This window comes from Chiloscyllium plagiosum, unplaced genomic scaffold (assembly GCF_037043375.1).
Source record: "Chiloscyllium plagiosum isolate Xiang-an unplaced genomic scaffold, Cpla_swu_hap1 HiC_scaffold_3, whole genome shotgun sequence".
In the NCBI taxonomy this organism is placed as follows: Eukaryota; Metazoa; Chordata; class Chondrichthyes; order Orectolobiformes; family Hemiscylliidae; genus Chiloscyllium; species Chiloscyllium plagiosum.
In genome coordinates this window covers 4,877,108-4,896,978 of record NW_028270141.1, presented here as the reverse complement: position 1 = coordinate 4,896,978, position 19,871 = coordinate 4,877,108, and the positions used below count along the sequence as shown (strand labels likewise).

Genomic DNA, 19,871 nt, shown 5'->3' with positions numbered 1-19,871 from the left:
TGGATGCTGTAAATCAGAAACAAAAACAGAAATTGCTGGAAAAGCTCAGCAGGTCTGACAGAGCTTCAGTTCTTCAGAACTGAATGCAGTTCTAAGGAAGGGTCACTCGACCTGAAAATTTACTTTGATTTCTCTCCACAGATGCTGCCAGACCCGCTGAGCTTTTCCAGTAATTTCTGTTTTTGTTTTGGTATCTAGTTTGGTTTATTTCTACTCCAATTTTCTCCAAGGCAAATCAAAATGATCACAATTTACAAATGGCTGTGCATGGGTGAACATTCTTGTCTGAGGATAACTATGAACATCTGGGAGTGGTCTACCAGATCTGCACTGACCTCCCTCTTGGTTTTCTCTTCTGGACTAAAAATACAACTGAGAAAAATGAGATTTGGAGAGCGCCATCCCAGTAGAAAGTTCATGATCTATTTTGGCTCCTGGATCCTTTGTTACCTTTGTTCTTGCAAGTCAGATTTTAAAATCCTGCACCCATCAACCCTAATTTCAAACCTCTCCTTGTGAAAGCTTCCTCATGAGCTTCCTCCTAAACTTTAATCAGGCGTTTTCCAATTTGTAACTTCTCGCTCGTGTGTTTTTATTAATACACCATTTAGATGTATCTGGAACCCTTCATCGAGCATTCTGTGAAGGTTTCTGGGAGGGATAGGGAGTGTAGACCCTAGGTGCATGTGCAGATTTGCTGGAGTATTTTTGAGCAATCCTTCTATAATGAGAGCAATTAGCCTTGTTTAAAGTGAAGTTAAAAATCACACAACACCAAATTATAGTCCAACAGGTTTAATTGGAAGCACACTAGCTTTTGGAGCGACGCTCCTTCATCAGGTGATTGTGGATTGTGAAGGAGCGTCGCTCCGAAAGCTAGTGTGCTTCCAATTAAACCTGTTGGACTATAACCTGGTGTTGTGTGATTTTTAACTTTGTACACCCCAGTCCAACACTGGCATCTCCGAATCTTGTTTAACGTGAAGTTAGGAATGTAACTTATTTAGCTCCCAATTCTATGAGTTAGGGAAACTATTTTTTTGTTAGTAATGTATAATTGTCTCACTTGCAGTTATTCTGTTTTTATACTCACTTTAGGATCGACCAAACTAAGAAAAAAAATTTTGAAACTGCTGTTAATGTTTCCTGCTTCAGTTCAGTGTCAAGTTTAGTCAGATTAGAATGAGAATTTGCTTTATTGTCATATGTACTCACATGAGTACACTGAAACGTTTACAGAGACTGTACTCCCATGAAGCACTTTGGGCTGTGTTACACTACTAAAGACATTACATCAATTATTTTTAAGGTTTGAAAGCAGAACTGGACCTTTCAGCCTACATTGAAGGAAGGAAAATAGTCTCAGAATGCCGTACGAGCACGATACTAAAAGTGGAAAGAGTTACCTAAGTAAATGCAGAGTTGGATGTTTGTAATATTTTTGACAACTAATGAGTATCTGACATCTGAATCTGAAACATGATATTGAAGTTGCCAAACCCATTCCTGAATACCACTGTTGCATTCTGCAAGCTTTAAAGTAGGCAGCCTAAGATTTACTGATTAAACAATTATATCTGTAGCCATCAAGATCTTGAAGGCTAATTATCATTTATTCAGATGCTTTTTGAGGTATTTAAGATGACATCATTTCACTTCTAATCTATACAACTCCCATATCAATTACATTGAACCATGAATGATATCATACATGATTACGCTATTAATATCTTAACTGGTAAAAAGTGAGAACAGAGACAGCAGAGAAAATGGATCATTTGACTAAGTAAGGAATTCAAATTATTAGCATCCCAATTAATTACTGAAATAAATTGTATATAACTTCTTAATTGAGTTTGTGCTATTATTTATTTGAATAGATAAACAGTGCTTGAGTATGCAGCATAGAAAACACTGACATGTTTGGATGATACCAACATCATATCTATACAAGTAGCCGATTTATACAGAATATTTTTAATCCACCTTTTCTCTGTTTTTAAAGACATGGAATTCAAACTTATTTGTCAAAAATGCCAATAGAGATATTCAGAAGGCATGTGCTTAGATTAGATTAGATTACTTACAGTGTGGAAACAGGCCCTTCGGCCCAACAAGTCCACACCGACCCGCCGAAGCGTAACCCACCCCTACCCCTACCCCTACATTTACCCCTTACCTAACACTACGGACAATTTAGCATGGCCAATTCACCTGACCTGCACATCTTTGGACTGTGGGAGGAAACCGGAGCACCCGGAGGAAACCCACGCAGACACGGGGAGAACGTGCAAACACCACACAGTCAGTCGCCTGAGGCGGGAATTGAACCCGGGTCTCTGACGCTGCGAGGCAGCAGTGCTAACCACTGTACCACCGTGCCGCCCACATGTGCTTGATAAACTGGTGTGTGGAATGTTTCAGCTCAGGTCACATTTGGTGGAACTTGCTCCATGCAGGAGGTGTTGAGAATAGGAAATAATTGGGCAAATTTGCCCTGAAAAGACCTGACCCCCTTCTCACAACCTCTGCTCTTAAATTCCAGGCAAGAAGACTCATGGGCAACTTCCTTTTTGGAAGAGCTTTATCTTGTGTTCTTGTTGTTGTGACCAAAATTTGGCGAGGCCACAGCAATTGTCACACTGGCTCCAACTGAGAACAGAGAAAAGAAAAATCAGGAATAGCAATCTTCAAGCAAAGACCTTGAAATCCTCTAGAAACTCTGCCTAGAAATCCTGAACATTTACATATATTTGCAAGTGCATGAATCAATGCTACATAGACAGGGATAATGCATATTGCACAGGCATCAAAATGATATCAATAAATATTCAGCAGCATATCGAAACTAAAATCATCAGGTGGTGATGAAGGAGCAGCACTCCACAAGCTAGTGATTCCAAGTAAACCTGTTAGACTATAACCTTGTATTGTCTGATTTTTAACTTTGTACACCCCAGTCCAAAACTAGCTCCTCCAAATCATCAAAATTAAACACCTGCTTTCTTCTAATAAGCCGTCCCAATGATTGTCAAAACTATAATGGAAAATTGGTACTCTAAATTGGCAGATATCCAGGGTTAAGAATCTTTACGCGTTTTTCCAGTGGCCTTTGCTTTTTCATCCTCTACGAACTGAAAATGTGTTGCTGGAAAAGCGCAGCAGGTCAGGCAGCATCCAGGGAACAGGAGAATCGACGTTTCGGGCATAAGCCCTTCTTCAGGGCTTATGCCCGAAACGTCGATTCTCCTGTTCCCTGGATGCTGCCTGACCTGCTGCGCTTTTCCAGCAACACATTTTCAGCTCTGATCTCCAGCATCTGCAGACCTCACTTTCTCCTCAAAGATTTCATCCTCTTCGAGCACTGATTCTACTGCTATACAAAAACCACCAAATTCGCAACAGAACACTGATAAGACTAGTGCAGATCTGTGTGGAAAAGTATTCAACCAAGAAATAGATTTACCTGTTGAGCCTTATGATCAGTTACAATCAAAATTGATTTCTAGATTTCAATTTTTTGGGCTTTTCCTTTTTTTTTGCAGTTGCGATATAAGTGCAACTAGACATTCATTAGATAGTTAAGAAGGAACCTTCCAAAGAAAAAAAAAATCACAAGAAAGAAAATCAGAGGCAAAATAAAATTCAAAAGATCTTAAAACAGCTCAGTAAACTTTTCCAACTATCATTAGCTAGCATTTAAGTCAGTTGCATATGTTATTAATAATATCTTGATGAGACAATGGTCACATGTGGATCCAGTGTGTTTCCCTTTTATTGCAAGAAAGCTGGATGGCAGCTGATCTTTGTAGAATTGGAGTTTATGAGCCATATAAACCACATAACAGTCTTGCAAACTCTTCTGAGAGTTTTTGAATGATAACAGTTAATTTTGACAGTGTTTGCCTTCATTACAACATTTTTAATATATTTAAAGCTTTTGATATCTTATTGACACATGTGCTACTGCATGTTATGCATGTCATTTGTTCAGCACATTTGGTGAAATTGTGATTAGACATATGGCCTTATGTATTGGTTGATTTCCAATGTGGGTAAAGGTGGAAAAAAAATCTGCCATAGTGGCATGTATAGTTACTCAAGGAGACTCGGCAACATCCCGACATATATGGATTACACAATTTGTATCATGTTATTAATCTGCATTGTTTTCTTGTCAAGGCAAGTATTGTTATGCAGATAAGAAAAGCTGAAGACAGATTCTCTCCTGAAACACAAACTGGAAAAAGCCTGTAACTGAAATTGTGGGTGGTATTTTCCCATCTTCAGGCTACGTTCTGGAGAGAAATCCTATTGTGTTTAGAAAGTCTGCTGGATCTTATGTCGAACAGCGTTGCGCTGGAAAAGCTCGGTAGGTCAGTCAGCATCCGAGGAGCAGGAGATAAGCGCTTTTTGGGGATAAGCGCTTCATTACCAATTTACGGCATCTCATCGGAGTGTAGAAATACACGTAATCCCTGCTATCCGAAAGTGGAGCATTCCCAGGAAACCTTTCGCAATCCGAAAATGGTGCAAAGCAAAGGTGCATGATTCATATGGGAAAAAGTTTCGCCGATTTTTGTAAAAGCAAAAATCCTCTTTGGGTTCACGAAAACAGGTATGAATGTAGTTCTGTCATAAAAGCGAAATTGCAAAAAACAAATATTCAAATAGCAGGGGATACCTGTATAGTGCAGTGATTGTAATAGTCAGCTGGCTGGACCTCATAGAATTGTAGGGGTTGTTAACCTGGTCCAACCAAGGAGCCTTGTCTGACAAAGAGTCAAAGAGTCATAGAGATGTACAGCACGGAAACAGACCCTTCATCCAACTTGTCCATGCCGACCAGATATCCCAACCCAATCTAGTCTCACCTGCCAGCACCCAGCCCATATCCCTCCAAACCTTTCCTATTCCTATACCCATCCAGATGCCTTTTAAATGTTACAATTGTACCAGCCTCCACCACTTCCTCTGGCAGCTCATTCCATACTCGTACCATCCTCTGTGTGAAAAAGTTGCCCCTTAGGTCTCTTTTATATGTTTCCCCCTCTCACCCTAAACCTATGCCCTCTAGTTCTGGACTCCTCCACCCCAGGGAAGAGACTTTGTCTATTTATCCTGTCCATGCCCCTCATGATTTTATAAACCTTTATAATGTCACCCCTCAGCTTCCGACGCTCCAGGGAAAACAGACCCAGCCTGTTCAGACTCTCGCCATAGCTCTAATCCTCTATCCCTGGCAACATCTTTTAAATCTTTTTTGAACCCTTTCAAGTTTCACTCTATCCTTCTGATAGGAAGGAGACCAGAATTGCACGCAATACTCCCAAAGTGGCCTAACCAGTGTCCTGAACATCTGCAACATGTCCTCTCAACTCCTGTACCAAATACTCTGACCAATAAAGGAAAGCATACCAAATGCTGCCTTCACTATCCTATCTACCTACGACTCTACTTTCAAGGAGCTATGAATCTGCACTCCAAGGTCTCTTTATTCAGCAACAACCCTTAGTACCTTACCATTAAATATATACGTCCCGTTAAGATTTGTTTTCCCAAAATGCAGCACCTCACATTTATCTGCCACTCCTCAGCCCATTGGCTCACTTGATCAAGATCTTGTTGTAATCCGAGGTAATCTTCTTTGCTGTCCACTACGCCTCCAATTTTTGTGGCATTTGCAAACTTAGTAATTACACCTCTTAAGCTCACATCCAAATCATTCATATAAATGACAAAAAGTAGTGGACCCAGCACATCATGGATTGCACATTCATTGGGGCCAGTTTGGTGTTATGAATAAGCACTCCAATTTTGATTACAGCCTTCCCTAAAATGAGCAAAATGACTAGATTACAAGTGGACTCGACTGTGCTAATATTCATTAACATCCAAGATCATAAAAGGGCAGCTGACGCTGAGTGAGGCAGCACTGAAGTCAAGGACTGTTCCTGTTTAAATAAAGGGAGAATTGGTGTTGGGATACTGGTCTCTGTGAAATTATTTTGATAGGAACAGGAGGATGTCCAATTAGCCCTTCAGGTCTGTTCCACCCATCCAATGAGATCATTGCTGATCTATAGCTAACTCCATATACCTTTCTTTGGCCCATATCTCCTAATATCTTTGCTCAACAAAACATTTTCTATCTCAGATTTAAAATGAACAATGGATCCACCATTTACTGCTATTTGTGGAAGAACATACCAAACTGAGTGTATAGAAGTACTTTCTAACATCTCTCCTGAACGGTCTGGCCTCGTTCTCAAGCTATGTAAGGGTGGGACCTGATCAATCCTCACAATCTGCTAGAGCGCAGTTTGTTAGACTGCTGGGAGAGGCATGTATGTCCCTTTGAGCACTGAGATCTGCAGCAACGATGGCAGCACTCCGAGCTTAGAGTCATAGAGATGTACAGCACAGAAGCACACCCTTCAGTCAAACTTGTCCATACTAACCAGATATCCCAATCCAATCGAGTCCCACCTGCCAGCATCTGGCCCATATCCCTCCAAACCCTTCCTATTCATATACCCATCCAAATGCCCCTTAAATGTTGCAATTGTACCAGCCTCCACCACTTCCTCTGGCAGCTCATTCCATACACGTATCACCCTCTGTGTGAAAAGGTTGCCTCTTGGGTCTCTTTTATATCTTTCCCCTCTCACCCTACACCTATGCCCTCTAGCTCTGGACTCCTTCACCCCAGAGAAAAGACTTTGTCTATTTATCCTATCCATGCCCCTCATGATTTTGTAAACCTCTGTAAGGTCACCCCTCAACCTCTGATGCTCCAGGGAAAACAGCCCCAGCCTGTTCAACCTCTCCCTGTAGCTCAAATCCTCCAACCCTGGCAACATCCTTATAAATCTTTTCTGAATCCTTTCAAGTTTCACAACATCTTTCCAATAGGAAGGAGACCAGAATTGCATACAATATTCCAACAGTGGCCTAACCAATGTCCTGTACAGCCTCAACATGACCTGCCAACTCCTGTACTCCATACTTTGACCAATAAAGGAAAGCATACCAAACACCTTCTTCACTATCCTATCTACCTGCGACTCCACTTTCAGGGAGCTATGAATCTGCACTCCAAGAAAGTGCATTTTAAAGCATCAAGTATTGGTCTCACAAGCTGAATCTGTACTCATACTACAGCACTGAAATATGGAGTTGTTCATGTCTCTGGTTCAGTAGAACCTGAGACAGCAGCAGATACTATAATGCGACTGGGTCTTCTTATTCAGTCATGGAGTGGCCATAAGCTCGATGTTGGGATAGATGGGTTCCAGACTCTGTGCAATGTGACTTCAAGAGGATGTGGATAGTTTTAGTGAGTAGAACAGGAAATGAAAGGTGGAAAACAATGTGCAAAAAGGATTATCCACCTTGGTAGGAAGAATAGATGTACAGTGTATTCATGAAATGGAAAACATTAGAAAGTGTAGATATATAAATGAATCTGCTTGTTATCATCAATAAGTCACTTAAGGCTAACATGCAGGTTCAGCAAGCAATTTGGGAAACTTACGGTATCTGAGTCTTTAGTGCAAAATAATGTGAGTATGGGAGTGGTAAAACCCTTCTTCAGCTGTATTGAACATCTGTTTGACCACGCTAGCAGTATTGTGACAAATGTTGGTTATTATTGTTATTTTGGGAGTGCAAAGCCATTTCACACAATCTGTTCCCACAATGGCAGGGCTGTCCTCTCGAGTTTCAGAGAATGAGAGGTGGTTTTCTGAAACCTACAAAATGCTTAAAAGGATAAGGTTGATTCCTCTGGGTGGGGAGTGGAAAGCCAAAGGATATAATTTCTAAACAAGGAGGAAGCTGCTCAGGACTGAGATGAGGTGAATTCTTTACTCAGAAGGCTGTTAAGATGAGGAATCATCTACCTCAGATTGCTATGGAAGCATTGAGTATGTTTAAAAGTAGGAATTGACATATTTCAAAAATTATGTAAAAGGATAAGAAGATCGTGTGGGCAAAAGGCATTCAAGAGGATGATCAGCCATGATGACCAGGATGGGGAGGTGGGAAGAGTTAATGTGAGCATGCTCAGAGCAAAAATGGAGATGGGAAAATGTGAGCATGCTCAGAGCAGGAGGGGGTAAAGGGACAATGTGAGCACGCTCAGAGTAGGGAGAGATGAGGCAATGTGAGCATGCTCAGATCAAGAGGTGGAGAAGGGACAATGTGCACATGCTCACCAAAATGGTGCTGGATTGTAGCAACAAAATACTTTTCATTGTATTTTTCCAAATACATGTGACAATAAAAATCATTCATCATATTGAATGCTGGAGCGGTCTCAATAGCCAACTCCTCTTCCTATAGTCTCATAACAAAGTAAGACCCTTAAACAGTGCAGCTCACGACCTCTAAGGATTTTGCTCTGTTCTGTAAGTGTCAAAAGCAGCAAACAAACTTTGGATGCAATTTTCACTTCATGTGTAGCCCATTTATAATTATTTAAGGAACAGCACATGCTCACAATGCCAGTTGATTTATGATATCCTGCATACAGAGCTTAACATCAGTGGTAACTTTGTTGATTAATTCTCAACATATTTTCTCGTGGACTGACCATCTCATGCTCCCCTGGCTACAGTGGCAATGTCGTTACGGGCTGTGGTTTTGTACTGATCCTAATCCATTGGTTTATAAGGTAATGCCTTCAATCAGGTAATCCCATTGCCTGATCAATCCCATTATAAATGCAAGGCCATACAAATGTGGTCATGTCCTGCTTTCAATTGGGTTTGAATCCAGGACATTCCAAAATGAATGTGATTTCCATATTGTGTTGTGACAGAGGGAAAACCATTATCTCGGTCACTAACTGTGGACAGTGTATCTGACAGCTGCACAGCCCCTCAGTCACGTGCTCTGATATGTAGAGTGTGCATGCATGTACCTCTGTTTTAGTTAAAACCATCCCTACTTTTCTCTCAGTAAAGATGCATTTGATAAAAATTCCTCCCCCTTTGCATCTCTATCTAAAACAATCACTTGATTCTGCACTTAGGATGTTGGTCCACTTCCTAACTGGTTACATTTTAACACAAAGATAATTGCTAAACATTAAAAAGAAGAATGGCCTTTCAGCATGACAGAATATTTTAAAAATGCCTCATCATAGTGTCTAATCCAGTGCATTAGGAGATATGCACCCATACTCTCCATACATTTGCATGGGCCATGCAAGGATCAGTTGGTGCTGCTCGAAATGACATTACCCAACTGCATTTCATGCTCCAAATGTCTCTTTGGACTCCACTTTCCAACAGCCTATACTTATGACAAAGAAATGCCAAGTTAAGCTTTGAGTAAGTATGTTCAAGATATCATTAATAGTGAAGTCAAATATATAGGCCAGTTAATTGTCATAACAATGGAATACTTCAGGACATATTGAACTTTTAATTACAATATGTGTTGTTTAAAAAGAGGACATAGTGCCAAAAGATGACTGTAAATTCAATGGCTACCTGGAGATAAATCCTGGAATCTCACATCTGGACTTGCCAAGGGAACTTCAAACAGCAACCCTTCAATGAGAAAGGCAAGTTAAAACAAACCGGATCATGATCTCCTGTGCTTACAGAGGTAATAAGAGTTCACTATCACCCCTGTTGGCAGAAAGCCATCTACATGTGTATTAGAGCCCAAACTGCTGACATGCTTGTGTCTTACCTTTCCAGAGATTTTTTTTTAAAAAGGGTTAAACACCAACTGCAACCTGTGATCTCTGTGTATTAGTAGGTCATTTGACTAGTGTGGACTAATGTACTGTGGTGGTCACAGCTTGGGAACAGTCATTAAATACCCCTCTGCTGCAGGTAAAGGAAAAAGACCTTTTTCCTGGTCAGAGTACAAGAAGACAGGCAAGCCAGTGAAGTCACATTGAGAAGGAAACTGGACAAAAGCCTACCAAGGGTCTGCAGAGCCAAGGATCATGAACTCAACTGTTTCACTCCAGTATGGTTCAAGGTCTATTCAACTTAACCACCATAACATTCTGACATCTACTCTTTATGGAGCCCAGAGATTTAATTATACTGCTTTTTAACTGTTGTCTTTTTACTGAATACATATTTCCAATTTTTGTGTATGTGTGTCAGATTTTCACATATTTACTAATTAGCAAAAATGCACCTCTTTTTGGATTTGAGAAACAGCATCCATAAGGGAAAGGACCATTTTTAAATTAACTTTGTGTTTGCCAATTCAGAGAGGGATTGAATAATGATGAGGAGCTAATCCATCCATTTTCACCCAGGAGCTTTTCAATTTGGGGAGATCCTGCCCAGGATCAATGAAATGGGGCCCCTCACCCAGGGACGGTTTGAAACAAAATATAACATTGTCTACTATTACAACAGCAGAATTTCTATCCATTATTTTATTTGAAGTTGCTATTGTCAATTTGGCTTGACAATAAAGAGCATTTTTTAAAAATGAGTTGTAAGAAAACGAGATCAAACTTGCGGAATAATCTGCTCTTACATTCAAATTACTTTCAAATTCTTGTTCCTAAGAGAGCAAGATAGGGACAAGATATGGACCTGGGTTTGTACTCAAAGATATTCTATTCTTTTGAATAAATTACACTTTTGTGCACTGAATTGGAGTGTTGCTGAACAGAGACCTTGGAGTGCAGATTCATAGCTCCTTGAAAGTGGAGTTGAAGGTAGATAGGATAGTGAAGAAGGTGTTTGGTATGCTTTCCTTTATTGGTCAGTGTATTGAGTACAGGAGTTGGCAGGTCATGTTGTGGCTGTACAGGATATTGGTTAGGAGGAGAAAGTGAGGACTGCAGATGCTGGAGATTAGAGCTGAAAATGTGTTGCTGGAAAAGCGCAGCAGGTCAGGCAGCATCCAAGGAGCAGGAGAATCGAAGTTTCGGGCATCAGCCCTCCTGAAGAAGGGCTTATGCCCGAAACATCAATTCTCCTGTTCCTTGGATGCTGCCTGACCTGCTGCGCTTTTCCAGGATATTGGTTAGGCCACTTTTGGAATAATGCATTCATTTCTAGTCTCCCTGCTAGAGGAAGGATGTTGTGAAACTTGAAAGGGTTCAGAAATGATTGACAAGGATGTTGCCAGAGTTGGAAGATTTGAGCTATAGGGAGAGGCTGAACAGGCTGGGACTGTTTTCCCTGGAGCGTCGGAGGCTGAGGGGTGACCTTATAGAGGTTTATAAAATCGTGAAGGACATGGATAGGGTAAATAGACAAGGTCTTTTCTCTGGGGTGGGGGAGTCCAAGCTAGAGGGCATTCATTTAAGATGTGAGGGGAAAGATTTAAAAGGGACCTAAGGAGCAACTTATTCATGCAGAGGTTGGCGTGTGTATTGGACGAGCTGCCAGAGAAAGTGGTGGAGGCTGGTACAATAACAACACTTAGAAGACATTTGGATGGGTATATGAATAGAAACAGTTTAGAAGGATATGGGGCAAATGCTGGCAAATGGAAGTAGATTAATTTTGGATATCTGGTCAGTATGGATGAGTGGGACTGAAGGGACTGTTTCTGTGCTGTATATCCCTATGACTATTTTGAATAAATTACATCTTTGTGCAGTGAATTACCCCAGTAACATTAAAATGTGAGTGTAGTTTCTTGCAGAGAAGGAAAAAGTAAGAATATTCTATGAATGCACAATAAAGCGGTGAAACAAAACCACAGAACATCTCCATATGCACAGCATTCTTCTGAATAAAATCAGAAACAAATCCGTAACATGCTACATTTTTGGTTGTGAATGAAATACAGCAACAACCCTTCCACCATTGAAGACTTGCAATTGCATCTTCAAACATTCCCTGTTAAATGTCTCAGCTAATAATCAACCAGACCTGAAGTTTTAAAATATAGATCTTTATGAACAAGCCTGAAATAACTGATTTATGCTTCTTCTATGGATTATACTATACAGGAATTACTGCAGCCACATCATGCACCTGGTTGAGATTATGTGAACAACTGTACAACAGCCAATGTGGAAAAATAGAGAGAAATAAATAAATCCAATATAAATTCCTTCCATTTCCACTTTTTATTTGTTTAATTTTTTTAAATATAGTAATAATTGTTTGACTTTATTCATATCCTTCACTGAGTGAAAAGGTGACTTAAATGACCTGTGAACAAATTAAACCTCATGTAGGTTTGCAAAACAGTGGATGAGTTTTGTCCCAGTGCTCTAACTAATTACAGCGTTAGATCAAAGAAAAGAGCATCAGTTTAAAAAAAACCCACACAACTTGGATAGTACCTTGGTCTATAAATCGTTCCAACTTTCAAACATGTCTTACGAAGTCAAAGATGTTCTCCAAGTGGCCGTCAGCAGGAGGTTTGGGTTGTGGGTTAAGTGAGTTGCAAATCAAAAACTCAACAAAATCTGCACTTTGATCTTTCTTCCCTTTTGGCTTGGATTTTCTTTCCAGTTTCCCCTTTTTATATCACTTTTGTTTGCTACTGGCAAGTTAACCTGACTGCACTAAGTCAATGACTTTTCAGGAGGTTTCAGTTTCTCTTCTTGAAGCATGTGTTTCTGATTCAGATTAGTCAATGGATGGGACCTACAACCCACAATACTGGGAAAGAAACAGAAATCACTGCTAGCAAACAAAAAGTGTCCAACTGCTACCATTTTATTTCTGAAAAAGCCAACATGTTGACCCATTTAGGCTTGCAGTAACATTGTAAAACCTTTGTTTGGGAAAAGTTTGCCTTTGTAGCAAATTAGTAAATAAATTGATAAAAGGTACAGATGTGAGTCAGGAATTAGCTTACAGAAATTCTTTTGAGTTAGAGTTGAACATCTGGCCTTAATGCTCAATTCGATATTTTGTTTAAAACAAATAATTATTTTTGAAATGTATGTATAAGCTACAGACAGAATGACAATTATGCACTGCAGAAACCAGAGCATAGGTTTGAGCCGTGACTTTTATATTTTAAATGCACAGAAATGAATTTGTACATGTGGCAGAGGATCCAGGAATATTTTCATCGCTGCTTAACCTTCCCAATCGAGTTGAAGCCATTCAGCAGGGAAATGGTGTAACCTAAACATGAACTATACATCATTATAGGACTCTTCTATTCCAGGTGAAAAAAAAGCAATATTGTCAACAATAAAATATATTTATGATCTCCGCGAGTGAAGCCTTGTACTCAATATGGTACATCTCTTATGTATACTCAATGTATTTTGTTCTAATAAATTTGTACTGAGAAGTTTTATGCTCCTGTGTTATTCACGGAATGACAGAATTATTACAATATGAAGGAGGATCTTCAGCCCATCATCTGTACACTGACTGTCCCATAACACTTGACTTTCTTTATTTTCAAATAAATGTCCATCTCCCTTTGAATCCCTTCCTTTTGAATTGAACCAGCCAGTACCACAATCTTGGGCAAGACCTTCCAGACCCTAACCATTCACTGAGTGAGAAAGCTTTCTTTCCTACCATTTGTGTCTCTTTTGCCAATAATTTTAAACCTGGCTCCTCTCATTGTCGACCCTTTCATGAGTTGACTATCAGACCATAAGACATACAGGCAAAATTAGACCATTCAGCCCATCATGTCTGGTCCATCATTCAATCATGGCTAATATATTTCTCAGCTCCATTCTCCTGCCTTCATCCCTTACTAATCAAGAACCTATCTATCTCTGGCTTAAAGATACTCAAAGACTTGGCTTCTGCAGGTCTCTGTGGTAATGAGTTCCACAGAGTCACCACCCTCAGGCTGAAGAAATTCCTCCTCATCTCAGTGCTAAAGGGTCATCCCTTCACTCTGAGGCTGTGCCCACAGGTCCTAGTCTCTCCTACATGGAAACATCTACTCCATGTCTGCTCTATCTAAGTCGTTCAGTCTTCTGCAAGTTTCAGTCAAATTGCTCTCATCCTTCAAAACTCAAACGAGTCGAGACTCTGAGTCCTCAACCATGAGAATTCCTTCATCCCTGGGATCGTTCCTGTAAAACCGCCTCTTGACTCTCACCAAGGCCAGCATATCCTTCCTCGGATAGGGAGCCCCAAATTGCTCAAAATATTCCAAAGGTGGCCTGAGCACAGCCTTATACGTCATCAGCAGTCCATCTCTGCTCTTGTATTCTAGCTCTCTCAAAATAGAGCCATGCAGCATGGAAACAGACCATTTGGTCCAACCTAACTACAGTTACTAGCCATCCCAATCTGGCATAGATCTATTTGCCAGCATTTGGTCTATATCCCTCTACACCCTTCCTACTGTTATACCCATACAGATGCCTCTTAGCTCATGGCAGTTTCCTGGCCCTGTGTAGTTATTTTCCAGCCTGACTTGGCAGTTTCTCACTGGCCCAGTGTTACGGTTTCCTGGCCCAGCATGGCAGCCTCTACTTGGCCTGGTGTGATGGTCTCTCCGTGTTCCGGTGTAGCAGTTTCTCCATGGTCTGGCATGGCGGTGTCTCTGTGATCTCCCCATGCCCCAGTGTGGTGATATCTCCATGTCCCGGTGTGATGGTCTCTCCATGTCCCGGTGTGGCGAACTCTCCATGTCCCAGTGCGATGATCTCTCCATGTCCCGGTGTGGCGATCTCTCCATGTCCCGGTGTGGCGATCTCTCCATGTCCCGGTGTGGCGATCTCTCCATGTCCCGGTGTGGTGATCTCTCCATGGCCCGGTGTGGTGATCTCTCCATGTTCCGGTGTGATGATCTCTCCATGTCCCGGTGTGGTGATCTCTCCATGTCCCGGTGTGGTGATCTCTCCATGTTCCGGTGAGTTGATCTCTCCATGTCCTGGTGCGGTTATCTCTCCATGTCCCGCTGTGGTGGTCACTCCATGGCCCGGTGTGGTGGTCACCCCTTGGCCCGGTGTGATGATCTCTCCATGTCCCGGTGTGGTGGTCACCCCTTGGCCCGGTGTGATGATCTCTCCATGTCCCGGTGTGATGGTCTCTCCATAGCCCGGGGTGGTGATATCTCCATAGCCCAGTGTGGTGGTCTCTCCATGGCCTGTTGTGGTGGTCTCTCCATAACCCGGTGTGGTGATATCTCCATGTCCCGGTGCGGTGGTCTCTCCATGTCCCGGTGTGGTGGTCTCTCCATGTCCCGGTGCGCTGGTGTCTCCATGTCCCAGTGTGATGGTCTCTCCATGTCCCGGTGTGGTGGTCTCTCCATGGCCTGTTGTGGTGGTCTCTCCATGTCCCGGTGCGGTGGTCTCTCCATGTCCCAGTGTGATGGTCTCTCCATGTCCCGGTGTGGTGGTCTCTCCATGTCCCGGTGCGCTGGTGTCTCCATAGCCCGGTGTGATGGTCTCTCCATAGCCCGGTGTGATGGTCTCTCCATAGCCCAGTGTGGTGATGTCTCCATGTCCCAGTGCGGTGGTGTCTCCATGGCCCGGTGTGATGGTCTCTCCATAGCCTGGTGTGATGGTCTCTCCATAGCCCAGTGTGGTGGTCTCTCCATAGCCCAGTGTGGTGATGTCTCCATTTCCCAGTGCGGTGGTTTCTCCATAGCCCAGTGCGGTGGTCTCTGCATAGCCCAGTGTGGTGGTCTCTCCATAGCCCGGTGTGGTGGTCTCTCCATGGCTCGGTGTGGTGGTCTCTCCATGGCGCGGTGTGATGGTCTCTCCATAGCCCAGTGTGGTGATGTCTCCATGGCCCGGTGTGGTGATGTCTCCAAGGCCCGGTGTGGTGGTCTCTCCATAGCCCGGTGTGATGGTCTCTCCATAGCCTGGTGTGATGGTCTCTCCATAGCCCGGTGTGATGGTCTCTCCATAGCCCAGTGTGATGGTCTCTCCATAGCCCGGTGTGATGGTCTCTCCATAGCCCGGTGTGATGGTCTCTCCATAGCCCGGTGTGGTGGTCTCTCCATAGCCCAGTGTGGTGGTCTCTCCATAGCCCGGTGTGGTGGTCTCTCCATGCTCCGGTATGGTGGTCTCTCCATAGCCCGGTATGGTGGTCTCTCCATAGCCCGGTATGGTGGTCTCTCCATAGCCCGGTATGGTGGTCTCTCCATAGCCCGGTGTGATGGTCTCTCCATGGCCCAGTGTGGTGGTCTCTTCATGGCCCAGTGCGGTGGTCTCTCCATAGCCCGGTGTGGTGATGTCTCCATGTCCCAGTGCGGTGGTTTCTCCATAGCCCAGTGCGGTGGTCTCTGCATAGCCCAGTGTGGTGGTCTCTTCATGGCCCAGTGCGGTGGTCTCTCCATAGCCCAGTGTGGTGATGTCTCCATTTCCCAGTGCGGTGGTTTCTCCATAGCCCAGTGCGGTGGTCTCTTCATGGCCCAGTGCGGTGGTCTCTCCATAGCCCGGTGTGGTGATGTCTCCATGTCCCAGTGCGGTGGTTTCTCCATAGCCCAGTGCGGTGGTCTCTGCATAGCCCAGTGTGGTGGTCTCTCCATAGCCCGGTGTGGTGGTCTCTCCATGGCTCGGTGTGGTGGTCTCTCCATGGCGCGGTGTGATGGTCTCTCCATAGCCCAGTGTGGTGATGTCTCCATGGCCCGGTGTGGTGATGTCTCCAAGGCCCGGTGTGGTGGTCTCTCCATAGCCCGGTGTGATGGTCTCTCCATAGCCTGGTGTGATGGTCTCTCCATAGCCCGGTGTGATGGTCTCTCCATAGCCCAGTGTGATGGTCTCTCCATAGCCCGGTGTGATGGTCTCTCCATAGCCCGGTGTGATGGTCTCTCCATAGCCCGGTGTGATGGTCTCTCCATAGCCCGGTGTGATGGTCTCTCCATAGCCCAGTGTGATGGTCTCTCCATAGCCCGGTGTGATGGTCTCTCCATAGCCCGGTGTGATGGTCTCTCCATAGCCCGGTGTGGTGGTCTCTCCATAGCCCAGTGTGGTGGTCTCTCCATAGCCCGGTGTGGTGGTCTCTCCATGGTCCGGTATGGTGGTCTCTCCATAGCCCGGTATGGTGGTCTCTCCATAGCCCGGTATGGTGGTCTCTCCATAGCCCGGTATGGTGGTCTCTCCATAGCCCGGTGTGATGGTCTCTCCATGGCCCAGTGTGGTGGTCTCTTCATGGCCCAGTGCGGTGGTCTCTCCATAGCCCGATGTTGTGGTCTCTCCATAGCCTGGTGTGGTGCTCTCTCCATGGCCCGGTATGATGGTCTCTCCATAGCCCGGTGTGATGGTCTCTCCATAGCCCAGTGCGGTGGTCTCTCCATAGCCCGGTGTGATGGTCTCTCCATGTCCCAGTGCGGTGGTCTCTCCATGTCCCAGTGCGGTGGTCTTCACATTGTATTCCATCTGCCATTCCTTTGCCCCCTCTCCTCCTCTGTCAATGTCCTACTGCATCCTCCTAGTTTCCTCAACACTACCTGTCACTCTCACCACCTTTGCAAACCGAACAACAATGCTGTCATTTCCTTTGGCCGGATTGTGAATATATAACGTGAATACCCTTGTGGTCCCCAACACTGAGCCTTGCGGAACTCGACTAGTAACCAGCTGAAATCCTGACAAAGACCCCTTTATCCCCACTCTCTGCCTTCTGACAGTCAGTCAATCCTCTCTCCATGCCAGTGCCTTGCTCCTAACACTATGAGCTTTGATCTTATTTAGCAGCCTCCTGTGTGACTGCTCCCAACCTTCGGGAAATCCAAATAGCTGGAGCATTTTCTCCATACACACTGTGTCTGCACTTCTGCTGAGTTTGAATACCTCCATGAGATCCCCTCTAACCTTCTCTTCTCAAAGGGAAGGCACAATTGACATTGCTCATCATTCTTGCAAATCTCTTTTACACTCTCTCCAATTCCTTTGCATCCTTCCTAAAGGGTGATGCCCAGACCTGGACACAATATTCCAGCTGAGACCAAACTACCAGTTCAATGTAATCTCCTTGCTCTTGTGCTCTGTGTCCCATCAATAAAGTAAAGCATGCTGTCTGCTTTATTATCGATTCCTTCAATGTATCTGCCCACTTTTTAAGGCTTACGATTAGTTACGATATATATATATATATATATAAAACCCAGGACCCCTTTTTCTACAGCCTATGTAGAAGTGAATCATCTCACATTTATCCACACTGAACTTCATTACTATATTCCTGGCCTTTCTATAAAGCTATCGTGGTCCTTTCAATGGTCTATGTTATCTTCATCACAGTTTAAAACACTTCCAATAAAATGTTTCTTTTATCATTAAAAAAAAATCTAATTTGCCTTAGCAGTTTACAAATAATCATCATAAATTAGTTTAATTCACAGAACTCACATTTAAAATCAGCAGCTTCTCAGTTTCTTAATTTCCTGAGGCTGATCCCTTCCATCCTATACTCAATGTTTTAGATTAGATTAATTACAGTGTGGAAACAGCCCCTTCGGCCTAACAAGTCCACACCGACCTGCCGAAGCACAACCCATCCAGACCCATTCCCCTACACCTAATACTATGGGCAATTTAGCCTGGCCAATTCATGGCCTAACATCTTTGGACTGTGGGAGGAAACCGGAGCAAACCCACGCAGACACGGGGAGAACGTGCAAACTCCACACAGACAGTCGCCTGAGGGGGGAATTGAACCCGGGTCTCTAGCGCTGTGAGGCAACAGTGCTAACCACTGTGCCACCGTGCCGCCCAAATTTCAAAACAATTTAAAATTTATTTGTTAAGCAAACCTGATTTTTTTTTGAGGAAATGTACTGTGACTAAATATAATTTAATTCTTTCTCTTCCTCAGAAAGTTAGGTCATTGATTTGCAGACAGAACAATCGCTGCTGGCAGGTACTCAGCAAATAAAGATTAGAGTGGTGCTGGAAAAGCACAGCAGTTCAGGCAGCATCCAAGGAGCAGGAAAATCAATGTTTCGGGCAAAAGCCCTTCATCAGGAATAGAGGTAGAGAGCCTGAAGGGTGGAGAGATAAGCTAGAGGAGGGTGGGGGTGGGGAGAAAGTAGCATAGAGTACAATAGGTGAATAGGGGTGAGGATGAGGTGATAGGTCAGGAAGGAGGGTGGGGCAAGGTAGCAAAGAGTACAATGGGTGAATAGGGGTGTGGATGAAGGTGATAGGTCAGAGAGGAGGGTGGAGTGGATAGGTGGAAAGGAAGATAGGCAGGTAGGGCAAGTCATGGGACAGTGCTGAGCTAGAAGTTTGGAACTAGGGTGAGGTGGTGGGAGGGGAAATGAGGAAACTGTTGAAGTCCACATTGATGCCCTGGGGTTGAAGTGTTCCGAGGCAGAAGATGAGGCGTTCTTCCTCCAGGCGTCTGGTAGTGAGGGAGTGGCAGTGGAGGAGGCCTAGGACCTGCATGTCCTCGGCAGAATGGGAGGGGGAGTTGAAATGTTTAGCCATGGGGCAGTGTGGTTGATTGGTGCGGGTGTCCCAGATTTGTTCCCTAAAGTGTTCTGCTAGGAGGCGTCCCGTCTCCCCACTGTAGAGGTAACTGCATCGGGAGCAACGGATACAGTAAATGATATTGGTGGTTGTGCAGGTAAAACTTTGATGGATGTGGAAGGCTCCTTTAGGGCCTTAGATGGAGGTAAGAGAGGAGGTGTGGGCACAGGTTTTACAGTTCTTGCGGTGGCAGGAGAAGGTGCCAGGATGGGAGGGTGGGTTGTTGAGGGGCAAGGACCTGACCAGGTAGTCATGGAGGGAATGGTCTTTACGGAAGGTGGGAAGGGGTGGGGAGGGAAATATATCCCTGGTATGGGGTCCGTTTGGAGGTGGCAGAAACTTCAGCAGATGATGTAGTCTATGCAAAGGTTGATAGGGTGGAAGGTGAGCACCAGGGGCGTTCTGTCCTTGTTACGGTTGGAGGGGTGGGGTCTGAGGGCGGAGGTGCGGGATGTGTGCGAGATGCATTGGAGGGCATCTTTAACCACGTGGGAAGGGAAATTGCAGTCTC

The 19,871-nt window shown here is 44.0% G+C and overlaps 1 protein-coding gene across 1 annotated transcript in view; it reads right to left on the bottom strand.

Annotated features, from left to right (window-relative positions):
• Positions 1-2,534: 2,534 nt before the first annotated feature.
• The window catches only part of cimip2c (ciliary microtubule inner protein 2C), a 386,367-nt gene continuing 369,030 nt past the window's right edge, over positions 2,535-19,871 (bottom strand). Inside the window, exon 5 of the mRNA XM_087977179.1 lies at positions 2,535-2,652. Coding sequence (XP_087833305.1) covers positions 2,556-2,652 — 97 coding nt within the window. The 3' untranslated portion in view covers positions 2,535-2,555. The remainder of the gene's footprint in view (positions 2,653-19,871) is intronic.